This window comes from Cinclus cinclus, chromosome 2 (genome assembly GCF_963662255.1).
Source record: "Cinclus cinclus chromosome 2, bCinCin1.1, whole genome shotgun sequence".
Taxonomy (NCBI): Eukaryota; Metazoa; Chordata; class Aves; order Passeriformes; family Cinclidae; genus Cinclus; species Cinclus cinclus.
The window spans coordinates 15,639,574-15,666,257 of NC_085047.1; the positions used below are offsets into that span (position 1 = coordinate 15,639,574).

A 26,684-nucleotide genomic window follows, 5' to 3' on the forward strand; every position below is an offset into this window, starting at 1 on the left:
ACTCCAAACAATTCAGCCATTTCAGGTAAGCATCTTCAGTAATGGACATCTATGGCATGAGATGACAAAGTGTGAGTTACCACCATGGCTAAAGTTCTGCTGTAAGTTCATTTCCCACCTGATGGACCTGCAGATGCCTAATAGTTTTACTCACTTCTTTTAATTCCAGCTGATGATTTCTTCTGACATGAGAAAGCGAGTCAAGGATCACAGGTCTGACATGAGAGGAGGGAAAGGCAGCTGAAAACAGTGTATGTATAGACCATTTCTTCCTTTTTACTATTTTTTCACCAAGCAGAAAGACTCAGGACATCAGCAAGGGAGCAAGAAAGAGAGTCATTACCAAATAACATTGAAATGCTCAAATTTTTCTTTGGTCAGAACATCCGCGCCTTGTTGGCTTCATCAGAAAGTGGAAATAAAAATAGAATTCCTTGAAAGAATGAGAGTAGAAGGTTTCTTTACATATCAAATGAAACCAAATTCTGGCATTGGAGAGCAGTGGGATTTGTGCCACCAGCCTGTCTGCATGTCAGCCTAAAGACACCCACCACTCATCACACCGCACCGCAGAGACGTTTTAGTCCATCAGCTTTTATGGGGTGACAATAACACAAACCACTGACAAATTATGAAAGGCCTTTTTTGCCTGCTCATAACTGGGGGAGGGAAGGAGGCAAGGAGACCAAACCCATCGCAGCAAAGCAAAGTAGCTGGAGAGAACAAAACACCTCTAATTTTGCTCTTATAGCACATGATGCTTTTCTCCTCCAACTCCCCAGGCCTGCTCACAGACATGTCAGAGGCAGTTGCCCCCTAGGGAGTGGCTGAGTGGGGGGAAAAAAAGATGATTTGGAGAAAGATTGCACTCCTAGGAAAGTGTCAGAGTCCCTCTATATTTGTGTAGGAGTGATTTTTTGGCTGCTTTTTGCATGGAGTTGGGGTGCCCAAGAATGATCTGAAAGACATCAGAAGCTCTGCTGCCTTCTGTTACTAGAGCAGCATCCTTCTCCAACATCACTTTTCATAATCAGTATACAGGGCTGGATGACTACTAAAAAGAACAAAACAAAAAATCCCCCCCCCCCCCAAAACCCCAAACAAAACAAAAGAAAACAAAACAAAACCAACCAAACAAAAGAAGACACCCAAACCAAACCAAAACACCAAACAAAAAACAAAAACAGAAAAGAAAAACCAAAATCAAAAAGCCCCAAACAAACAAAACCACAAACAAAACCCGAACTAATAAAACAACAAACAAAACCAATCAAATAAGGGAGCCAAGGCCATGTTAAAACCTCCACTGCACAGCAACTCCTCTCCATGTGCAGGAGCCAGAGGCCAACCACCCATGACATGAGAGGTATGACTCATGTTTGTTATTGGGCTCCTCAGGGGCACTAAGAAATTTTACCAATGAGAGCGATCACTGATGAAAAAAACCAAAACAGGAATTGTTGCTCTTTTTCTCCAAGTGTTCTGTTTCATTATCTTGAGTGTGATCTTGGCTAATTCTACTCAAAATTAAGAGGCTGGGAAGGCAGAGAATAAGGAAACTTATCTATCCTACACCAGTGAGTGCCTCAAACCAGGCTCTTTTCCCATCCTTGGGAGGAAAATCAGAATTACTTTCCAAGTAGAAGAGTGAAACCATAATCTAACATTTTGCTGTTGCACCAGTAACTTCAGCATTTATTTCATACTATTGTTAATGCCTGTTTATAATATAAGAATATATTTATGTAGGAAGTAAAGTAGATGAAAGTACAAGATATAAATATTTCTGTGTATCTGCATACAAAAGAAAATATGTACAGCCACAGATAGTGGTTCTCTGCTGTGTCAGGGCAGGGCCATGTGAAGGACTGACACATTCCCATTCCTTCCCACTGTAAATAGCTGCTGATTTCCATGGCTGTTCTCCCTACAGCCGGGACTGCTCCACTCTGCAGTTTCCTGAGGTTGGACCAATATGGGGGAAAAAGCCAGTGGCATATTCCCCAAGGACCTGATGGGTCAATGTGGAAGAATGTCAATGACTAAGGGTATCACACCCAAAGGGCAAAGAGATAGAGAGCCAGAGCTTTTTTTTCTTTAGTTTTCCGCTGGACTTGGACTTCCCTTTGATACTTTATCCTAATGGCTCCACTACTGTCTTATGGATCCCATAAAGTCCTTCTCAGCCTATCCTACTCTCATTCCCTCCAGGATTCCAGGGGATTTTTTCATGGCTGAATTTTTTTCAAATCAAGGACAAGTCAAGGACATATTTTCCTTCTGCAGTGAGCTCTAAGTTGCAGACCTGTGTGAAAGAAAGATTAAAATTAGTTGTTCATTTCAGGGGATTGACTTGAAATATTTCCATTTTTATCACTCCGAGTGGATGATTCCCTGTTGAAAATTAAGTCTTTGGCAACAAAGGCAGTTATTGCTGAAGAGTTGTAGCATTTTTCCTTCTGGGATGGACCAAATGGAGACTCAATATCTGAGCGAAAAGGCATAGGCAGGTGTGAGCCTTAGTTACTGTCAAACAAATGTTGCTTTATTTTCCCCTAGGGAAAGTTTCTATATATTTTCTCAGAATACTAAGGCACTTGATGGCTGGCAATCATAGAAAATATTGTGGAAGAAGATACCATCCCAAATGAGGTTTTGTCTTCTCAGAGAGCATTTTATTGGTGGGAGGAAACGTTTGTGGGTTTGTTGCATTTTGGGAGGGTTTTTTTGCGTTCTTATTCTTACTGGTGTGATTGTTGCTTTTCCTCCTACCATCTCTCCTCAAGTCTGTGTCTTTACAAGATAAATGTTGTCTAGCCAAGGAAATGTTTTTTTCTGAACAGTGCTGGGGTGCTGCTGCTGTCTCAGCTCCCAGGTGGGCAGAGGAGGATTTTCATTTGCACACATATCTCTCGACAGTCCTCTCGCACTTCTTGCAGGTCACGTAGCAGCACCAGTGATATTTGCAGTGGCAACGCTCCACTACTTTGTCCATGTAGGGGTTGTAGCCTCTGCCACAGCACATCAAGTCGCAGCTGTCACTCCCATTCGAAGTCTTGTTGCATTGTCTGGAAGAAGGAAAATGGTGTGAGCGAGTGCAAATTCCTTCAGGGTTTCCCAGACCACTGCCTTGTGATGTTGCAGTGACAGATCTGCAGGGCACTGGGTGAAGCCAGCACAGCGAGCACCCAGCCTACACCTGCAAGGGTGACAGGGGAAGCCCTGGGCTGCAATCAAACCACCTGCTAGGACACCCAAATTAACATTAGACTCCTGTTCTGACTCTCAGTTTGGGCCTAGCAGCATCCAGGCTGCCTGTGGGATGGGCAAGGCTGCTCCCACACAAGCAGACAAGCAAAGCTACTGGGATGTGTCCACAGCAAGAACTAAACATTCCAAACGGTCTGTGTTTCCAGGCAGGCTCAAAAACTATCTTAAAGGAGCTGGAAGAAGATGACACCCTAAAGAGCAAACACTGGTCTTTGTCCACCGCTGCCTAACCTGAAAAGGGCAAAGGAGGAACCCTACAGCCAGATAGTATTTGGACAGGCTCTATGCCAAGGATCCCAAGCTGGGAAAAGTCCTGGCAGGCTGTCACAGCCACTGTGCAACACTGATCCTGTCAGAGAAATCACAGTCAATGCTAGCAGGGCTGGACTGTGCTCCTTTTTCCCTTGGATTTTCTCCCAGCACAGCATGAGCAGCTGGGTGTTTGGCCCCAAAACACCCTGAGTCCTGACCCAGGAACAGGCAGTGTGGCAGGAGCACAGGGTAGGATGACAAGTCACCAAGTATCACACAGACTTTCACTGCTTCTTTTGCTTCTGCTTTTAATTAAAGCCAGACTCAGTGGGATAACTCAGCTATTGTGTTGGGTTCCCTCATTTTGTCTGCTTGCCAGTGAGTAGCTTGAGGTTTTCAGAAGCAACTCCTGGACTGAGGAATCTCTTTCATTGATCCATTGATTATTATTACCCATCTGTCCTCAAAATACAACTATCCCATTTCCTAAAGTACCCCAGTATTCACTGGACATGAGAGTGCACCAGGCATTGAATTTTGAATGGGATGAACCATGTCCTAGAGGCAGCATTTCTCCACAGACTGTAAAGACAACCCAGGATGGGAGTGATACTGTTTGGTCACATGCTTGCACTTTTTTGGCATGTACCCAACACCATGGGGCTGTGAACTTGATGAAGTTTTGAAACTACTGTAAGAAAGGTGGTTTATTGAGTGGAGTAGTTGCTGACATCTCTCCTAAACCTTATTCTGTGTGGCTATTTTGTGTCTGTTTTGGGCAGAAACACTCCAAGGCTGCTTTGGAGCAGGAAGAGGAGAGAGAAGCGTAAGTTGAACCCTTGAGCTAAGCAACTGTTAATAGATGAAAACAAATCCATGAGAATTACAGGAATTGCTCATAAGGTAATGCTTTAGGAAAAGTTATAGGATTAGCGAAGTGTTGAGATGTTGCTCTTGCTCTTCTTTAATTTTTTCTGCATCCTCTTTGTTATCCTGATTCACATTCCTCTCCAGGTTCAGTGTTTAAAGGCTCCCCCAACTCACTCTCATGCAGGAGTGTGTGTAAATATTTACAAACCTTTGAAAGCCTCTACCAGAGCTGAAGTGTGCAGCCATACCAAATGTGTTTGCCTAACCCTGAACCAAAGGCCTTGTTAGTGCCCCTCTGAGCTGGGGCCCCTCCACAAGAAACCTCCAAGAGACTCCTCATAAATGTGTTAATAAATGCATTAAGTATTCAGAGCAAAGGTTCAAATATAGGTATGTTGACATTGAAAGAGGGGAGGGTATTTGTCAACCTTACTCAGCTTTGCTAGTGGATGGAAATGTTGTTTCCTGGAGTTTCACCTGGGGAGGATGGGGAATCTGCAGAAGCGTGGAAAGGGATGTGCAGTGCATCCACATCAGTTCATGCTGGGAGCTCACTAAAATGGCCAAGAAAAGGAATACAGGTCCACTCTAACTTCAGCTCACCACTAAGGACATTCACTCCCCAAACATACAAAGCACACAAGAGTGATATTTACCCATTCAACCCCATTCAAATAGAAAGAAAACTCTTCTACCTGCTGTATACTGGGACCTGAGATTCTCTCTTTCCCTCCATCCACTCCTGTGGTTTGCCAAAAAAAACCAAAAAAAAGTGAATCTAGTAGGAGATATGCCTTCCCATATACTTTCCCCACTGCCCACAGCCTGAAACAAAGAAAGGAAGAAAGAAAAATCTTATTAAATAAACCCTCAAGCTTCCCTCAGTTTGGTATCAGGAAATGGGGACATTCAGAATGGGGGGGGCTGAATAGCCAAAACAAAGTTTTGACCTCATCCTTAACTTATATGGTCTTCTAGAAAACTTTCATGACAATGCCACTTTGAAAGCAGAGATTTTGCTTTCTGTTTTAAAGCAGAGGCCTGGAAACGAATTAGATTCATTTTTCATTAGACAAGATGAAGCAGGTAGTTTCTCAGCCAGTGGGGAAAGACAAAGAACTCCTAAGACCAGAGTTTACCCACAGAAGCAGCCCTGAGCATTGGCTTTCAGAGCCCACGGCTGTGATCTCACCAGGCTCCCCACTGATGGGTTAAGTTCAATCTCATTTGTTTTGGGCCTGGTCCAGTGCAATTCCAGCAACTCAGGGAAATGCCCTCCTCCTGAGCCTTGGAGAGAAAACACGAAGGCAGGCGATTGCATCGTAACACAACACTGTAACCTCTAGAAGCACTTGGAAGACTGCTGAGAAATTGTGCTTCAGTCATAATCCCAGCCAAAGTTCTGGCTCAAGAACAGGCTTTTACATTGTCACAAGGCCTTTTTCTTCTTTCAAAAGGGGGAAGGTCAGCAGTGTTGGCTAGACAAATCCCACTCAATATGCCTGTCCAAAATGCCCCCTTTCCAGCCCTCATTTGCGGAAGCGCTGCAATGTCCCAATAACCCCGTCCAGCCTCATCACGGGGGTGGCTCCTCAGCAGAGGTAGTGAAGGACACCCCAGAACTTCTAAGAGTCTTCTCCCAGATGGAGAGCAGGGATTTTAATTTTGAAAGCTAGGGAGAGATCAGAGAATTATTTTGGTTTGAAAAGATCTCTGAGATTGATGAAGTCTAACTTAACAATGTTGCACATCTTTGTTGTGAGTCCCTATTTACTCTGTCCCATCAGCAGATAGAATGATACATATTTTTGGTTGCACAGCTGGCACCTGGGATCCAAACTGAAGCCAACTCTGTACTGTCACCCATGATTATGACATGATGACAGGGATGAGATACTCATTGGAACCTCACTCCATCAGTCCTATTGATAAGGACTTTTTTCAGTGAGGACATAAAAAGTCATTCTGGGACACAGAAACTGCCTTCCTGGCCTAGTGCATCTCCCAGGGGATGAGTGAGATGTTGTTATAGGAGTAGAATATAAATCTGAGCACATTCTGTAGTCCTTTTTCTCATACACAGCTAGCACCTGGGCTGTTGCATTAGGGATGACAGAAGGGATGTTCCTTGACATCTCACCCCCCCTTGGGTGTGTGATTCCCTCAGCCCTTTCTGACCACAGGGAAACCATCTGCATTCATGAGCTCCAGCAGTCCCAAATCCCAGAACACAGTACTGCTGTGTAATTTTTTTTCTCTTTTAAAACAAATTCCTATTTATTCCCTTGGTGTTTCTTGCTCAAGTAATGTCAAGTACTGCAGCAGTATATAAAAGAAAGAAAGAGAAAAATAATTCAATTCCCTCAGGAGATATATAACACAATGGACATTCCTAACAATGCATCAAGGTCACAGCTTCATATAGGATGTTGAAGGCAGAATCTTATCTACTTTTAAATTTCATTCTCATACACAAGGAATAACTGGAGACTTGACACAAAAAAAACTGTACAAGAAAGAGTTATCAACAGCATATGTCAATGAGGAGATGTCAAGAGAGATCCTGGAACTCTTTTTTCATTAATGAGGAGTTGAGAGTGAGCTGAAAAATGCAAGAATAATGCTGGGTAAGAAGGAGTTGAGGACATTTTGTGACAGTGGATTAAAGTGCAAACTAAGCAACACACTTTGAGAGAGATCCATCTAAATGTGGGAATGTTCCCAGGGGACCCAGAGAACTGGTTCAGAAAGTAGAAAACAATGAAGGAACTGATTGAGAGAAGTATGTTAAAAGAGGTGTCTTCCCCTCTATAAAAGATTATTGCTACAAGGAGAGAGATAAAATGTTCTTTATATGCCAAGGAAAAAGGACAAGAAATTATTAGTTTTATTTTAGCTTACGTTTAGTTTAAATTTTGATTAAGAAAACCCTGAGGATAGTAAAACCCTGGAACAGGTTGTTTAGAGAAACAGCTTTTAAGAGCAGAGTAGAGAAATGTCTTCAGTAACAGCCTAGATGGTGCCAGTTCAATCTTGCTCCTGAGAAGATCAAGGTCCATGGAAAATCATTCCCAGACCAATAAATCATTCCCAGACAAAATTTTTCTAACTTAAATGCCATTTGGTTGCAGAGGGATTAAATATGTTTAAGACAGCTAGATTCATTATCCACTGCAATTTTACTGTGTGAAATTATTCTTTGCACAAATAAGTTCATTATTCACAAACCCATTCAGGAAACTTTATGATCAAATTCAGGTCTCTCAAAGTAGAAAGAAATCAATCTTCCCCACACATTAGCTAAGATAACAAAAAAAAAAAATAAAGCACAGCTGGTCTAATTACTGAAATGGGCACCATCTGCAAGAATGTTGGCCTGGGAAAGAAGGAATAACACCTAAATAAGGTGGGAGGAACAGAAAGCTAATGTTTTTCTGACTTTCATAAAATCATAGAATAGTTTGGGTTGGAAGGAACCTTTAAAGTCTATCTAGTCCACCTGCCCCCTGATATGTACAAGGTCATCTTTAGCTAGGGCAGGTTTCTTCCAGTTCTTCTGGGACACTCACAAAAGCATTATTTGCTATTTCTTATTCAGAATTATTTGGATCTCATCAAAAAAAGGGTAGCACATCTGATAACTGTTCCAAAACCAGCTATCACTGAACACATTATAACTTACTCAAAGCTCATCTTATCCTGTGCCCTCACTCACAGAAATTAAAAGAAGTTGTAACGATAAACAATCATCAAATGCTGTTGCCTGCCCACAATTACTACTCTTCCCCAGCTACATACGAGTGCTTCTGCTAAAAAAATTTAATTGCCTATATAAACAAAGAATCACAGAGTGGTTTGGGTTGGAAGGGAACCTTGGAGAGCATAGCATCATAGAATGGAATCATTGAGGTCAGGAACGACCTCCAAGGTCATAAAGTCCAACCCTGGGCTCAATACCCACAAAGTCCACTAAACCATAGCACCAAGTGCCCTGTTCGTTCATTTTTTAAACATTTCCAGGGCTGGTGACTTCCCTGGGCAGCCTGTTTCAATGCTTAATGAATATATCACTGAAGGAAATCTCTTTAATCTCAAACCTGAATCTCCCTCAGTGCACCTTGAAGCCATTTCCCTTTGTCCTGCGGCTCATTGCCTGGGAGAAGAGACCAGCCACAGCCTGAGAAGAATCTCCTTTCAGGGAGGTGTAGAATGTGATAAGCATCCTGAGCATCCTCTTCTCCAGACTCAGCAATGCCAGTACTCTCAGTCACTCCTCCTATGATTTATGCTCCACACCCCTCAAACAGCCCTTCTCTGGACACACTCCAGCACCTCAATGTCTGCCTTGGAGTAAGAGTAGGGAACAACACTAACACAGAACTGAAGGTGCAGCCTCACCAGTGCTTGGTACAGGGGGACAATGTAGTCCAAGCTCAGCCTGCTCCAACCCCCATGCCAAGAGAAGGGACACTTTCTGCTGGTTGTCCCAAGCCACAGTATGGCCTGGAACACTTCCAGGGAAGGGGCAGCCACAACTTCTCCAAGTAACCTGTTCCACTGAACACCCTCACAGGGAAGAATTTCATCCCAATACCCCATCTAGCCCTGTTCTCTAGCAGTGGGAAGCCATTCCCCCTTGTCCTGTCACACCAGGCCCTTGTCCAAAGTCCCTCTCCCGCTCTTTTTGGAACCCCTTTAGGCACTGGAAGGGGCTTCAAGGTCTCCCCAGCGCCTTCTCTTCCACAAGCTGAACAACATCCACACTATCACACAATACAAAGCATATTTTTGGGGTAGCAGGAAAGAAGTGGTAGCAAGGGCTGCCACTGAGCACTGAAAACTGAGCAGCAGATGCATGCTCAGCCAACTTCACGTATGTTCATATCCGAGAAAGCATACCAGCCTAAGACATTTGTGACTAATATTTTATATTGCAGTAAAGAAGGGATATGAGAGCAAGAAGCAGCCACCAGAGTGGCCACATTCCTTGTCAGAGTGAGTCAGCTGAGGAGTGGTGACTGATCGACCCAGCTAAGCTACAGCACACTGTTTGTTGCAGCCCAATTTCTGCAACCTAAGAGAGCTCCTTCCCACATTTGGCTTGATTCCAAGACTGCTCTGGGAAAGATCAGTAATAAACAGCTCTGTTATCTCTGCGAGGTTTCAGGGGCTGGATGCTTTTGCATGCATGGCAGAATTTCCCTTTCACTGGATTCATTGAGGAAACTTAAACAGCGTTTGAAACATGATACATTGCACCCTACTTACAAAGAAGATTCATATTTTTGCTCATTTTTTCACAAAAGAAATCTCAGTTTTATAATCTGACATTATTTCTCATTTACTCAAAACTGGCAGTGATTTACTCAGGCAGGATCAACTGAACTACTTTGTCAAAAGATGAAAAAGTGCTTTTGTCCAAGAAATCTCTGAGAAAGGGAATATTTACAGTTTTTTTCCCAGTGTTTCATTTATTGTATTGAAAGTTTTACTTAGAGCTTCACAGATCACCTTCTCCAGACCATTTTTAATTAGTTATGAAAGTGTGATGGAAGTATATAAGCACACAGAGTTTGGCTGGAATCAATGTGGCAGTAAGTCTTGTTTGCAGGAGATTTGGATACCAGTTGCAAAAAATCAGCTCTTTAATCAGCTTTTCAGCACTTCCAAGAGGTCTCGTACTTCAGCTTTGAGTTTAGTTCCCTGAATTTAAAATCTGGATATACACGGAGCACTTGGAGGCATGCAGATTTCCAAGCCATTTCTAAATTTCAACAAGCTAAGAAAATCCAGAGTGTCTTATAAAATGGTTCAGGCTTGTTCTGAAGAAGGCTTTGAAATCCTTTCAGGAAAGAACTCTAAAAGGCTTTTGAGTAACCGGGGGCTCATTTTCTGAATGGATTTTCATATGGTTCATCTACAAAGTAATTCCCTTTCCTGCCTGAAAAACACACAATAAGTCTACATAATATGATTCCCTCACATTAGAGAGATCACCAATTAGATTATCCCTTCCACCCACCTGGCAGTGCAGGATTGTTTCCTACAGCATACAGCAAAATCCAGCACATCCAAGGTGCTGCAACTTAACCATCAACCTCTGTCCTGTTTCCATCATGCTATGAGCAATAACCAGACCTTGGGGAGAGGAAGGAGGAAAAGGACTGTCCCTGGATATGCTGGAGAACTGCTCACTCTTTGTCACAAAAATGCATCAATATGAATATTTTAATCAAGAAACAGGAAAAGGAGGTGTTAATGGCATATCCCCCCCCCCCCCCCCTCCAAATCCCTTTGGAGGCAGAAAGCAGGGCTGGAAAACACTGAAGATGCCCAGAGCAAAGTCTCTTGGGCTGTGCACATAGGGTACTGCACTGTAACAGCCCAGGTGTGGACTGGCCTCTGCACCCAGAAAAGGGCCAAAAGGGAAATGGTAAGGTGGTTGGAGACAGAGTAGACCAAATGAGGGACCACAACAAAAATAACCCCTTTTTTACTTCATTGTTATGACTGGCCTTAAAAACTAGACTACTAGGAAACAGTGGGATCTACCTCCAGAAAAATTTGAGTTGCTTAAAGATACAATGTTCAAATGCCTCCAGGACAGGATTCATTAAATAAAATCATGTTTGAGCTATTCCCATGTGAGCATTTTTATGTCTTTCTGAAGCAAGCATGAACCACATTTTGCCATGCCCTCCCTCTAACAGCATTCCTTTTGTGATCCTTCTACCTTATCCCTATCATTAGGCATTATCTCTGCAGCCCTGTGGCAGGCCAGAATAGAGACACCACATTTAAAATGTATCTAGGCAGCCTCTTCATGAGAGAAAAATTACAAAGACAAAAAAGCATCCATGGGAGGAGGAGACATGGGAAGATCCCCTCCCTTTCCCTGCTCCCTCCAGGAAGCATGGACCAATCTTCAAACACCCTGTGTGTATTTTACATTTATTTCCTCTAGTAATTTTTTAAGGAAGGGAGTTGCTAATGGCTTGTATTACACATGCCAATTTTGAGACACCAGGCATCTTCTCGAGAGGCTGCAGATGGACTGTAATGAAAACAAGCCCAACTACAAATGACCTTAAAACTTGGCCTGAGTGATGCCTGAAGCTCAGCACAGAACTATCTCATCTCACCCTCCCCCCTTCCCATGACCATCACCATCTAGCACATCTGAGAATGAGGAGTATTTTTTGACAAGCTCCTTTTGAAAGTCATCCCCTCCTGCCTTAATATCTTGGTCTTCTAAATCCTCACTCAATCTCACTTCCTGTGGACCCTTGGCTGGCAGGTTCACAATCATGGCTGTCGTCCAGCTCGAGATAAATGGAGGCCTGCAATACACATTTTCCTTTCCTCAGAAGGATAAAAAAGATCATGCAGGACCTTGACATATTTTTCATCCCTAAACGGGATAAAAAGTTGGAATCTGCTGTAAAATAAGATTAGATGAAGAAGTCACACCTCCCTGTCCCTTGAAAGGATTTCAGCTCATGGAAAATGTTTTACTTGGCAAATCTGTAATGAATTCAACTTTTTTTTTTTAAACAACCTGTTCATTTAATGCAATTCCTATAAAACTAATTTCCAAATAATCTTCACCAATTTTTTTTCCTTGCAAAATAGAAAGGCATGACGAAGAGGTCTTTTTCAAGGCACAAATATGTCAAAATCCATAAAACCTGCAAAAACTTCACTGACGTTTTCCTTCAGTCACCAGTTTCAATACATGCTTTTCTCCTGTTATTCTCAGTCACTCATAAAAATCTTCACTTGATAATTAATGCTCTGCTCTTGAGTTGGCAATAAAGGTCAGCCTGGTGTTCCCATCACAGAGCTGTCAGAAAAATGTTGGTGTAGAGCAGTCCAGTCACTGATGTCAGAGGGTGCAGGACATTAAGTGTCATAAAACATCAGGGAGGGGACAAAAAAGACGGTCTTATCTCACTCAGCTGTCTTATCTACTGATCAGCTCCACCACTTAAATGCTGATACAGAATCACAGTATCATTTAGGCTGTAAGAGCCTTCCAAAATCAAGTCCACAGCACTGCACTGCCAAGCCCACCACTAACCCATGTCCCCAGCTGCCATATCCCCACATGCATATATTGTTTATCTTGTATGCATTTGGATCATTTCATTTCAGCAAAATCTTCTCTCTATTGAACTATAATGGTCCAAATATCCACTACATTAAAAGGAAGGCATCCCAAAAAAGGCCAGGCACATACTCCTTGCCACTTGCCTGAGCCTCCACCATGAAATAACAGAAAGAGCAAAGAAGAATTATGAGAACTATCTAAAGAAAGGTAAACCAGCAAGATAGTAACTAAAGAGAGGTGCTGAAATCCAGCCATTGCAGCCACCGAACAAAAATTAGGAAAATTCACACACTCTTTTGGCTGTTGGTGGGTCAGCTCCACAGTGATCAGATGGGTCTGCCCACCTAGAGATGCTCAGGTTGTTGAAATGTTGAATTACTTTCTCTTGGAGGAAATTAAACAGACAGTGGGAAAGACAAAGGAATGTCTGCTGCCTGTGAAAGGGGACGGTATGCTGCCCAGTGGAGGCTGGGCTTGACCATAATGACCTTAAATCCCTAATATTAATGCAATAAAGAAATTCCTCTGCAGAGTCATAAGCAATGCAAATACACCTGGACCTTTAAGATGTAGTAGAAGAAAAAAAATTAAATATCATCTTTGTCATTTTGGTTTTTGTGTTTTTTTAAGGCTATCCAGGAATGCTGGTTCTAACTGGGTTAATCTTTGCCTGCTTCAGGGAGCCTTAGAGTAACAACTCTTCTATTCAGCAGTGACTGCAAGAACTGACTGAGACTCAGCACAGTATAAAGCAGCTGCTTGATCCTTACAAGTTCCCATGGAGGTGATCTGCCCGGGGAATTTTGAAATGCATCTTGTGCCTGATTGTGTAATGGAAGATGTGCCAGCAAGCCCTGTCTTGGCCACAGCCATCATTAACAGGGCTAGGCAGTGGTAAACCATAATGTATGTTAGAGATGTGCTTTACCTGCATGAATATGTCACCTCCTCAACTGCCCCTTATTCATACATGTTCCCCTCTTGCCCTTTCCTCTTTGGGGTCAGAGTACAGTGAGCACTCACTGCAGAACTCCTCACCTGTCCTGGGTGCCATGTGACCCCACTTTTTCATTCTTCATGCAGAAATCGGGTGAGCTCTGCAGGTAAATCAGCTCTGTCTCTTTAACTGGCCTGATATCAATGTCCTTTGGCACAAGGTATTTGCGTGTGCCCATGGGCCGGTGAACAACCTTGGTGGCAGATAAATATTTGGTTTTGAGGTCCAATGCAATGTCTCGCAGCTCTTGAAGGCCTTTCCAACATGTCTTGATAGAGCATGACCCAGAAACTCCATGGCACTTACATTTCATTTCAAGAGAGGCTTTCAAGACCTGCAAAAGGGAATGCAGGAGTTAGGAAATGCCCTTCTCCTACTGCCAAACATCCCACAAGCTTGCTAATGAAGGTACTTCCTTAGCAGGAACTGCTATAGAAAAGTACTGCTGTTCTCATTTCTGCACAGGCAGTCTAGAGCAGCTGCTTTGCAAAGCGAATGAGATCCTATGGCTCCTTGGTGATCACTGTCAGTCCAGGACTACTTTCACAAGTAGAAAGTACTTTGCAGCCAGAAGACAGAAGAGTATTTTGAATTTTGATCAGATATCTATATTGGGCTGCATTTCTGCCCTGTAAATTCCTAAGGAGATGAATATCAAAGCATTCCATAAATAGATAATTAACACCTCCAGCAGCTTTGGGCTTTGGTAAGAGAGATGTCATGGCTTTGTTGAATTCAGTGCACTCTCACCCTGCCTTTCTGCTGGTCATTGGGCCAAAATATCCTTTTACTTTGATTCTGCACTCTTCTCATTTCAGTGGGACATGGCAGGATGCTGCCAGGAAGGGCTGAATGCCCCAGCCATGGCAACGCGATGTCCCAAACAAAAATTTGCCCTTTGCAAATGAAACAAAAACTCAAGACATTACAAAAATAAAATAAAATTTTAAAAAACCCAACAAACTCCACGCAAACAAACTGAATAGTGTGGGAATAGTAGAAATAAAAAAGAGCCAGGGAGGGAAAGTTCAACGTGGTTGTGCTCTGCAAAGGTGGACTCAGCCTGTAACTACACAGCAAGCTCCCAATGAGCTCGGCATGCTCCGAGTTTGTCTGCACAGCCAGTCCCAGAAGGACCAAGCTGTGTATGGAACCACTGGAGCCCCAGAGTTGGGTGCAGGGGTCAGTTTTACAGCCCTCCCTCCCCCCATCCATTTCTTCAGCTGCATGGAGGGCTGCTATAGGGATTTGCACATCAGTGCACGCCAGGCACTGCACATGGTAAATATTATCCCTCCACTGGATGTAAGCTGTTAAAAGCAGCTTGTGCCAGATATGAGAATAATCACTGGCATAGCAGTTTATAAAGGAAAAAAAAATCCTCCCTCCTGGCTGCAGGATGGCTGGAGGCAACTGCTGCTGGATGCATCTGGCAGATGATAATCCTGCACATTTACACAGCACTTCCCCCCCCCCATGCAATGCCCTTGGCAGAGCCCACTGGGACCCATCCCCACCACACCTCCTGGGGTAGGCAAGCCAGAGCCAACACTGGCTGTGCAGCAGGTGGCAATGAGACATCCCACCCACAGTTAAACAGGGCTGATAATAGCATTTGGGACTTCCTGAGTCACAGGGTGAGTTACACAGCCACCATTTTCAGCAGGCCAAAGGAGTTCAGAGCAATCCGGGAGAAACCTGCTCCTTTCGCTGGCTGATAGAGACACTGAACCTCACTGAGTGACCAACACTACAGATGATTGTACAAGTACAATAACTCTTGTGAATTTGTTACCTGTCTCCCTACTTCACTGTTGTGCAGATGCATCAGTTTATTGGCTTGTGATCCTGATTTTTTCATCTTCATGGGAGCATCTGAAAATTTGGACCCCATGATAAGACCATAGTTGAGGTTGTCTGCACATCCTCCCCATCGATACCCAGGTCCAGGTGTCTCACCTGGGATGGGACCACAGGAACAGCCAGGGAGGTCCCCGGTGGTGCAGGCTCTGGCAATGGTGTGGCTGATGGCAGCAGCAGAGAGGGCATACACAAATGCTGACTCCCTTGTGCCTGGAAGAGACAAGAACTCCAGCTCAGCCTCCTAGGCCAGATAGACTTTCCCCAAAAAGAGACCCACACTGTCTGTGTCCCACAGAGCAGCCAACTCACTGCAGCTGAGATGTCCCATGGCACTGCTAGTTTGGAGCGCCTCTGAGTGAACTCTTCAACATAAGACAACACCCCAGCAGGGCAAGGAGTCACATGGATTTAGGCATCTTGTTCACTGTGGTGTGATTTGCTCTTGGAGCATGTGGTTAAACCCTTCCATGGACTCTCCTACCTCCTTGTGCTCCTGTGCTCGTCCCATGACTCCAAGTGGGATAAGCAGACCAGAATGGTGGTCTGCTTTGTAAGAGTTGCAGTAGACCAGGTCTTGGACCCAAGAGCCTCTGGGCATGATTAATAATTCATCATTATGGCACCATAGTGAAGGACAAGTAGGTTTTGTAGTCCCTACATGGCCTCCCAGGAGCAAGACCCTTCCTATCTCCAGCACGCACACACACAAAGCTGACTCTGCTGACTCCAGTCCCAACTGAGCCAGCAGTGCTGTTTACCTCTCTCTAAGTCCAGCAGGTAGTTAGGAGCCAGCTCTATGGAAGAGCAGTTCCACCGCATGTCTGAGAAAGTTTTCCGGCAGGTCTTTATCACTTCCCGTGCTGCCTGAATGATGGTCTGCATCAGCTCCAGGTTGCTGCGGCACAGCTGCACCTGGGAAACCACCAGGCCTTCAAGCTGCTTGCAGTGCTGGGTTTGGTTCAGGGCCAAAGCCAAAGGAGTCTTTGACAGCGCTCTGAGGAGACAAGCACATGCAAACAAGCATTAAGACACAGTTTAGTTGCCTATGTTCACCTGACTTAATTAAAGCTGTCTGTAAATAGGTGCCTAGATAAAGCTAGTGAGAAAGACGAGCAACTATGAAGAGTGATTTATCTCATATAAAGTAGGCGTTTAAGGGAGGAGGGTAGGAACACCCTTTAGCAGTGTGCAATTCTCTCCATTATTGAGGGGAGTCTGCACAAAGCTCCAGGGGCATATGTCAAGTCTCAGAATGTATAAATCCTACGGGGAAGGTTGTTTGCTGAAGAATGAAGAGCACAGACCTCCCAACAGAGTGAAAAATGACCCATCAGTTCCATGATAGAAGAAATCTGGATCCTCCAAGACTGTGGCATTTGGGAAAAAAAAGCAACATCGGTGTTATCAGTATTTTGCATTCAGCATCTGTCTCTCACACTCTCAAAGGATTATGCTAAATGCCATGTAATTAATTATGGAGAAAATCCCCTGCGAGGCCCAGGGAAAAATCACCAAATTTGCAAAACATATGCTTTCACTTAGAGTTAATGCCAGGGGCCTCCACTGATTAAATCACTGTTGCACTTAGATAAGCCTGTTTCTCTAGTCTCCAAAAACCATAGTGCAAAAGCTCAGTGGGAATATGTGCAGAGAGAGTACCACAGTCAAATCCAAGAAGGGATCCATGAATACCAGCACATATGTTACCATGGAAGAAAAGAAAAACATCCCATAGTGGTGGTTCTTCTACTGTCCAACCGCCAACATTTCCAGGTTAAAAAAAAAGAAGAAATGCTGACATGCATCTTACAGGGCTATACTCTTCTTCCATGAGCACCCACAATAATCAGCAGAAGCCTGGTGTGTAACTCTCTTTGTATCTTTTTGGCTTTCTTAGGGTAGTCATAAAAGTTATTCATTCCCATGAAAAAACTCTCAAGCTGGCTGCATCAATAATCTGATGGCATCTGATCCTGGCAACACAACTTTAACACGTATTTCCTTCTCTCCTTTTTAAATGTATTGGCTTTCAGATTCATCCCAAGCCATCTTGGTTAGTTTGGCTTATTAGCACACATATTTTGGGGTGCATTTCACTTTATTCCTGTGACATCCACATTCTTCAGAAGTTAAGTGAGATGGAAACAGAGCAAAAATTGAGCCCTAACCAAAACTGGAGGATTAAATCCTTGCTGGGAATGAATAAGCCTGCTCTAACAAATTACCAGGTGGCTGGAGTTTGGCATTTCTGGCACAAGACAATCAGTGGCAAACTTGGAAAGGAAACTACCACTCTGCTAGCTATATATACACTTCATACATGTATTTAAGAGGTCTGTCGAACATACTGCAAGCAGAAGTAATTGCCAGTGAATTTCAAGGGAAAGGAAAAAGTGGTGGACTTGGCAATGTTAAGTTATTGGTTGGACTCAAAGATCATAGAGGTATTTTCCAACCTAAATGATTCTATGATTTAATCATCAGAAATTCTGCCCTGCAGTTCATCTCAGTCCCTACACACTGGTGTTCATGCAGTGTTCCCTGTTTGGAGAGGGGCCCCTCCAGAAAGCAACTCATCCTGCCTTAGATGTGAACCTGAGCTGGTGGAGAAAACGTTTGTTGGTGATATACTGGGTGTTCGGGTATCTCAAAGAGATCATGTCCTTGAAGGTAGAGACACGAGTCTCTGAATAGTATGACTGTCACCTGACAGCAAACCTCTACAGTGTGGACCTCAAAGTAGTCCTTCAGGATCCTCCTGTAGCTCATGGAAAGCAAAGAGCTGCATCTAGGAAGTAGTTAGCCTTTTGTGCTTTTGAGACCTTTAGTGAGACACCATCATGACTTAGAAGTGCTCATTTTCTGGTCTCTATAGGAAAACCAGACACCGAGCAGGGACACAGACATCTGAGTTGTTTAAGCACAGAGCTGAATGAGCTATGTCCAACCCCTAGCACTTGACACCAGGAATCTGTGAAAACTTATCCCAGAAAGCCAATCAGCAACTCCCAGGAATGAGTTGAATCACAAATCAGGCAAGAGGCCAAAGCATCTCATCAATAATAGAGTATAAATGATAAATACTCCATCACAGCATGTTACAGCAGCAAGGGAAGCAGGCAGGGCGTGGCAGGAGCAGTGAGAGAACTTCACAGCCTGAGATTCAGGCAAATGAGGAATATTCCAAGTACTGTACTATGAAGCTGCAGATCAGTTTTCTAATCAGATATCCTCCAGAAGGATTCATATATCTCCTACACTACATTTTCTGGTCCATTACAGAGGTCTTCAGCCTCTTTAAAGCCTTGGGAGGCTACATTGAGGTACCTCTTTCTCACTATTGCAGACAAGTCATAAGCAGCACAAATAACCATCAAGAGGTAGGGATGAAAGCAGAATTCAGACTGAAACTCATCCCCAGTGTGAAAAAACTGTATGTGATGCAATGAGACTGTATTATTACAGATGGCTTGAAGTGATCACCATTAGAGAAGCAGTTTCACAATGCAACAAAAAAACCCATTTACTTCACGGAAGAGGGAGAATACCTTCTGATCAGTTAGAACTCAGTAAGTGGTAGCAATGGCTGTTTCTCATAGAAGGAGCTGAGCTCTAGAAACCTACCAAGAATAAAACTGCAGATGCAAGGAGGTACTTTCTGAGCATCTCCCAGGCCTGAACTTCATGTCTTTGCTTATGAGAACCTGTAATTGGAAACATCTCCAAGCATCGGGAGGAAAAATTAAAAGGTAATGGAGATGGAAAAGAAAACTCAGGTAGTGTAATCACTTGCTGAGACTGAAAAGTGCATTTATAAATCACAGATCAGGAATGTGAGAAGCCTATTATGTCACCTAGTCCATGCCCTGACAACCTAGGTTTGCCCAGTCCCTGTCCTACATTTAGGAATAACTTCTCCACTCCATGCCACTCTAAACCCTCCCTGGGGAAATGCACCACCCCTCCCTGCTTCCAGAATTCTGGGAGCATCAGGGGATGGACGCCCACTGCCTGCAGTGACATTACTGGGAAACAACGTCAATTTGTGGAAGGAAAAACAGCCCCCAGAAGAGGCTGGTCCACGGTAGGATTTGGTGGTGTGTCTCTGGCCTCTCTTCACCCAGTCTCCACTGATCACCAGCACCGGGAGGGAAACTGAAAGTAATGGGACATAGCCTGAAAATCCAGCCCTCAAGGCCATAATTAGAAGAGCATCCTTAATTCCTCAACCTGGGAAAAAAAACCTCTCACAAACATCTTTCTGTGGACTCAGACCCTTCATCTGAAAAGGGGATTTTACCTTCTTTCACCTTGGAAATGCTGTTTTTCACTGTTTCCCTCTGATAAGTTTGTGCTCTTCTCACCTAATTCTCCTGCCCCATCCTTCATTCTCCAGGCAATCAAGGGGTGGTTGTTTCAGGTTTTTATAAATATATGTATTTGACCCATCCTTTTAAATAAACAGGGTCTAAACCAAACATCTCCTGATCTATATATAACACAGCAGGTCATTCAATTAAAGTTCTGGATACTGAGAGAAAACCATTAACATAATTGCAGGGTAAATATGCATCATGATGGATCATGACATTCGTTTACTCTTTTAATTATCTCAGGCAGCTATTAAATTAATTTGAAAACATTAATGCTCTGCAATGTTAGGTCCTTTGAGAGGTCCTCCTGCATGTCTGGGCCCCATGACAGGGCTATTCATAGGAACTGCAGGTTAGGAAGAAGCACCTTCAGATCTCAGCAGACATCAATGGAAGTCATACATTATTTGGTTTACAAGGTATCCCATGAGTAGGACACTGCTCCTGATCAAGCCAAAGGGAGAAAAACTCCTTCAATTGAGCAGCAAAGCATTGGTGTCCTTTAAAATACCCTTGAAGGGGGGAAGAATCTTCTCTCTGGAGGCATCTCCCCACCTTCCCTTGTGTGACGTGATCTGAGAAAGTCTCACAAAGGGACTGCTGGTGAAACCGTGAACTTCTACTCCGAATTACCAGCTTTGCTCTCTGAAAAGGCATTCTTTTTAATGCCTATTCCTAAACCCCTTAATCTTGCAGGGATATGGGTGACACAAAAAGACTTCGACGAAATTACATGGCTGTGGAGAGTGAAGTGTGTGGTAAATGTTAATAGAGGCAGGGATTGAGGGTTCCTTTTGCATTTGATCTCATTCAAAGTTTTAATCTGCAGCAGACTCATTTTCTCAGGTTTTCACCTGGAAAAGTCTTGCAGGGGTGTTACAATAACCTTGTCCAAGCTCCTGGTAGTCAGAGGCACCCCATGTCCCTGCCACCCTGCCCTGCATCAGTTGCAGTCTGGGGACTACAACTCCTGGACAAGACACCACATCCCCTGATAAATGCTTCCCCTGGTTCTGCAAGGGCTTTTCAAACAGAGAAGTAGGACTTATGTGATTAAAAAAAAAAAAAAAAAAAAAAGAGGAAGACGGGAAGAGGGAGAGAAGTATGTGTGTGGGGAAACCAACTCTGAACTAAAAGCTTAAAATAGGAGCTGTTTTCAGATATGGTGCCAAGTTCAGTGCTGGCAGTAGTGGGCACAAGGCCGTTGACTGCAAGCCCAAGCTTGACTGAAGTCAATGCCAGCAGGGAGTTGGCTCACTGAGTGCCGAGGAAGGCCATGGAGCTTTGTCAACTTTTCCTGAGCTGCCTATGGAGCGAAGAGCAAACTTCAAAGACATGGTGCCCCCCTTTCCTCACCCCCAACTTACTCCCCTCCTGCCATCCCCATCCTGCAGTTCTTTCACAGCAGCTCATCTAGCAGTCCCTTGCCAGGCAGACAGTCTCCTCACAGGCGCCCGTGTCTCCATGTCCCAGCTCCCTCCCACCTCTGATTGAAGGAGAGAAGCAGGAGCTGCCAGGAAGCACAAAATCTTTCCATTTTCTCCCCTGCTTTTTGCTGGCTGCAGAAAAGCTGCTCAAGGTTGGTGGGCTGGGGGACATCCTGTGTTCACCAAAAGGTGTGGTTAAGCTACTTTTTGTTTCTGAAAGGCTGCAATTTAACCATAGGAATTGTTCAGCAATAGCTGGGAATGGGGCTCAGCTGGGCATTGCTCCAGAGCATGTGAAACACGATGGGGTCACCACAACAGGGACAGGCAGAGACTTCCCGAAGTGACCAAGGTCCACCTAAAAATGATGGCATTCCTAATGCCAGCACTTGCAGTCTTGGGCATATTCTGTAAGCCATGCAAAAAAAAAACAAAACAAAACAAAACAAAAAAAAACCAAAGAAACAAACAAACAACCAACAAACAAACAAACAGAAAACACCCCCCTCCCCCAAAAAAACCAGAAAACAATCCCAAATCATTTGCTGTGCTTGGCTTTTTTACAACCACATAGAAGGGGACATTCAACACAGAGGGACAAAGGAGATGATGCCAACCACTGTGGAGGCAGAAGTGCCTCAGAAGCTACTCTGTGCCTGGACATCCCAACATCTGCAGACCTTTGGTACATGCACATCTGGCTGCAGCTCCCTCTAGTGCTCATCTCCTTTTCAGTTCTACCCAAATAAGTTACTCCAGCACCTGCTTGGTCAAACCCAAATTCTCCTGGGAAAGCTAAATAGGTTGCAAAAGCAGATGGGGAAGGTGATAGAATTGCTAGATGAATTGGCCCCAAGATACATTTCATGGAAACCGATGGCTGCCTCACCTTCCCAGCCACTGTGACAAAACAACACTGAGCACCACAATGTGATGTAACCTCCCCACATACTTGCTTTGCTCTAAGGATGGGAAAGTGTTTGCAAAAATAAGATACAGGGTCTCATATACATTGATTAAGGGAGGCTGCATCTCCACAACAATCCTGATCCAGTGAAGATCTGGAGCAATACACTGGAGCCATACTCTGGCTTTATACCTGAGTACCTCCCAGGAGCTCAAATGAAAGAGCACAAGATATTAAATTTCTCCAGTAAGAGTAATGTACACAAGAGCATGTATACAAGATGCTGACTGTCCACACGCCATGCTGGATATTTGGTGGGGCCCAGCACCAACTTACAACAGGTGTGGATCCGGACCACAGAACTCATAAAAATAAGCCAAGTAAAATAAAATAAATAATTCTTTTTTTACCTTCTCCCTGCTTTCACTAATGTTCAGGGCATATTTGTGTTACTGAGAAGTCCTAAATGGCTGAAAATTGTGTTTTTCTTCTTCCCCTCCCCCAGCAATTACATCATGCACAGAATCAAAATTAAATTTCCTATCACTTCTCGTATCAGTCTCTCCCTCATCTCCAGGCTGGTGAAACACATCTCTTTATCTCTCCCTTCCCCTCCTAAATCCTCTTTGAAGCTCACCTCTGACACCATGCCTACAACAATGCTGCAGCGGGTAGGCCACTGAGAAAAGCCCACAGCTGAAAACATCACGTAGCACTTTCCTCCTTCTTCATCCAGTCCTTTTTCCCCACCTCTCTGTTCATGAGCAAGAGAAGGAAGGAGCAGATTTCAATTGTACAGCACCCAGAATATGAGTCCAGGGCTGGGATCAGCAGGTCTGAGGTATTACTCAGTATTTGGTACTCTGTTCACCAAGAACTTACCCATGAAATTTCTAAGGACAGTCCCTGAGCCCCAAGGAAAAAGAGTGATAGGGAGAGGGGAAAATTGGCCTGTGCTTCCACAGGAAAATAAGGGTGGGGAAATGAGGAGAAACAGCAAATGAAAGAAAAAACAAACATAATTTTGTGAAATCCCAGCTGCCAGCATCCCAGTTGCAAAGTGCTGTGGACTGGGAGCACAGGTCTCTGCCAGGTTTTAAACAGGTGTGAGGGGAGCTCAGTGGTGCATCTGCATGCCGTTCATGCTTCAAATACCACTTCAATCCCAGCTTTCATCTTTTCCCGCTTGCTTTTTGATGGGGGGATGTGTCTGCTGGGAAGGGGAGGAGCACCAACTGTGGTGTCTTGCCTCCAACTGCTTTTCCCCCCACTCTGAAAAGCAGCCCTTGCACCTTAACCAATTAGCAGCCAAAAGGCTGCTTTTGACAGCAAAGCTACTAGGGACCTTGCCCTGCCTCCCAGCATTTTGTCATGTCTATGGCTTGTCACCATACTATCAGGTTCCCTCTGGAGCTCATCTCACCCCTGCCCTTTGGAGGAACCCACGCCCTTCACCCATGATTAAGCGTCTTGCCTAAGTGGGACACCAATACCAAGCATATGGGCAAGTCCCTCCAGTCAGTCACGGTTCTACACATGAAAAAAGCCCTGCTGGATCAGGGTGCCACAAAGCAGCTTTATTTCTGTGGGGCATAGAAATAAACGTTGCAAAGGAGTCCCAATGGACATGTTGCCAAATGTTCTGTAGAAAAGAGATGCCTGCCTTTCCTGGTGATGGACATAGGCAAAGCTGAGAGCCCAAATACTGGGGAAAGCTGGGGGGAGAGAAGAAGCTGGGTTATGTAATTGAGCTGTGCTGACTACTACAAGGTGTAAAGCCAAGGAAGTGAAGAGCAAACCAGATCCTTACTCTCCTCTACTTCCAAGATGGTGCTTAGAGTATGGAGACAACCAATTATGGATTTGGAAAGATTATGGAATGGTTTGGGTTGGAAGGAACCTTAAAACTCGTCTAGTTCCTACCTTCCTGCCATATGCAAGCATGCCACCTTGAAAGATACCCTAAAGTAGGTGAGAATTCCTCTGACCTGATCATGTGCATTTAAACACCCTATGGAGAGATCCACTATGCTTCTCTTTTTGGACATAAAAAGTAGATGTGTGGTCTCCAGCAGCTCCCTGCAGTACACAGCATTGCCAGAGGCTATCACTTAACAGTTCTGTTGGATGTCTGTTTGGAGAAAATGAATCACCATCTGGGAGAGCCTCTCTTCCCTCACTGCATGATGGGGAATAAAAACACTGGCTCCAATGGGATACCTTAATTTGCAGATATCCAAATTTAAGCCTTTATAAAGGGTGGCATGAGCAGAGCTTCAAATGACTATGACTGGAACAGCAGAATGGGAATTAGACATAGCATGAAGTCTGTGGCAGAAGGAGCAACAAAACAGAAACCTCTTGTCCAAGTTTCACCACCTAACCCAAAGATCCTTCCTTCAATGCACTATAGAGTCTTCCTGGCATTGTATATTATTGTGCCTTTCCTTCTACCAAAGATGCTCGTTCGAGGCAAACACATATTCCCTTATTTATTTTGTGTCCAGCTCCAAACCCAAGTAGAACAGTAGACAGATCACTTATCAAGGGCATGAAAGCAGATTGGCACTGGAGTGGCCCTTTTGTTTATTTCGAAGCAAGCAACTAACTGATTGCTTGGTTAAGCAAAGAAATGAGATAGTGATGTCTTCACTCTGCAGTGACATTACCTTCAAGGAAACTCAATCCTGACTTGACCACTGTCCCTGGTATTTCTTCACCACCAACCCCCCCCCCCCCCCCCCACCTCATTTTTAGCGCCCTTCACAAAACCCAAAGGTTAAAAGGTCCACAAAAAAAACATGTTATCTGTCAAGCATCCCTTGTGGTTGGAGATGTGCAGCATTATCTCAGCTGCCATCCCCATTTCTATCATTTCCTACTCAGCACAAACAGCAGTCCTGGTGGGAGAGTTTCCCAGCAAAACAGGAGCTAATGCTAGAAACTTCATGAAGTGGCTCATGTGAGCATTCAAGTGTGTGCCTTTCCCTTGGTATCAATGAGGAGAAAAAAAAACCCAAATCATGCATATTTTAGAAAGAAGATGGAGACATTGTTAGGCTAAGTCCCTAGTACACACACTTGATCAATGCCTGGAGAACTGCAGTGCTTGCTGCTCTTTAAACAGCTTTACAGCATGCCTCAAGTAGCAGTTGTACAAATAGGTGAGAGACCAGCAATTCCTACAAAAAAAAAAAAAAACATCAAAAATGCAGAGATATAGCCAGGTACTTACATCCATTTTATCCCATAGCAAAGCCCTGTCTGCAGAATCAACAACAGAAAACCAGCTAAGAAAAATCGCACACTTGGCTTCATTTTCTTCACTTTCTCGTGCTAGCCAAAAGAAATCAGCTTCTCCAAAGAATATATTTTTTTTTTAAAAGGAGCTTTCTTAATATTTTGTGCGTTGTTTTTTCCTTCAGTTTGGGTATTGCCCGTTCTTGGAGATGAACAACCTGAAAGGAGAAAGAGCCTGAGCTATGGTTAACTCTGAAGTTCAGCGAGTCACTGCAAGAGGAATCTATTATCCGAATTGCAAAGGAGTGGTTTATGAATCATGAAAAGGTTTGGATTTCCCTTCTCAGTCTCCTCCCTTGCCAAGCCTTGATACAACCTTTCAAGTCAACAGACAGACAAACCGTATGGGTTGAATTACACAGAGTTATGGTCTGATTGTGTGTTTCCATTTAACCCTGCACATGTCAGGACTTCATTCGCTGCTTCACTTCAGTGGGTTGTTTTTTTTTTTCTTCCCCTCTCCAAAAAGTTTGTGCAATTGCTCAGGAAGAGGAAAGAAGAAAAAAAAAAAAAAGATAGATCTTTAGATTAGCCCAAATCTTCAGCTATTCATCTCTCCCTTTCCTCTCTCCAGATTTCTTTTTCCTCTCTCTTTTTCTGCAGAGAAGACAAATAATAAAACTGCATTTCCCTACTTAATGCAGGTGCCCTTGCCCTGCAGATGTTTCTCTCTGATCTTTTACAATGAATGCATTTTGCTCTTTACCTTTTGCTTTTCTTCTCACCTCATTAACTCTGCCTCTCACTTCTTCCAAGTCCTTGGCACCTGGAGCTCACGGAAAAGCCTGCAACTTTGTAAACATAAAACCCCATTTTTGTCTCCAGGGAGTAGTCTGGAGGAGACAAAAAAGCTCTCAAAGATACCCCCACACCCCTTTTCTTTTTGTTGTTTTTTTCCTCCTTCAGGCCAAACAGATAAACAAACCAGGTGCAGGACTTAAATCCTTAGAGGGGTCCTCTCTGTCTCCAGGGCATAGCTTGCTTATTTTAGCAGCAGTATTAATAGCAGTAAATGGGTTTCCCTTCAGTTATCCACTTCAGACACCGCTCCAGGCTGCTTTTTGTGGTCTGTGCAGTGGTTTCCCCTCCCATGAGAAAGACAACAGTAAAATAAACAGAAAAACCTGCCCACCACATTGAATCTCTGGAGTCTCAAAATCCATAGCACAGCACACTGGCATACCCAAAGTGTAACTGTGCATCCCCCCACATCCCCCCTCGAAGGGGTTTGGGAAGGGACTGGGAATGCCTGGAGCAGTCAGCTTCGCTTTGGGAAACCTCTTACCCTGGAAAAGGGGTATCCTACCTGATCCCC

The 26,684-nt window shown here is 44.0% G+C and overlaps 1 protein-coding gene across 1 annotated transcript; it reads right to left on the reverse strand.

Moving 5' to 3' along the window:
• Positions 1-2,893: 2,893 nt before the first annotated feature.
• On the reverse strand, positions 2,894-25,649 carry WNT11 (Wnt family member 11). The gene is made up of 5 exons (XM_062511779.1): positions 25,305-25,649; positions 16,121-16,356; positions 15,295-15,572; positions 13,541-13,833; positions 2,894-3,068 (listed from the first exon to the last, which is right to left on the reverse strand). Exons 1-5 carry the CDS (start codon positions 25,385-25,387, stop codon positions 2,894-2,896), a joined length of 1,065 nt encoding a protein of 354 aa, XP_062367763.1. The 5' UTR covers positions 25,388-25,649.
• Positions 25,650-26,684: the final 1,035 nt, after the last annotated feature.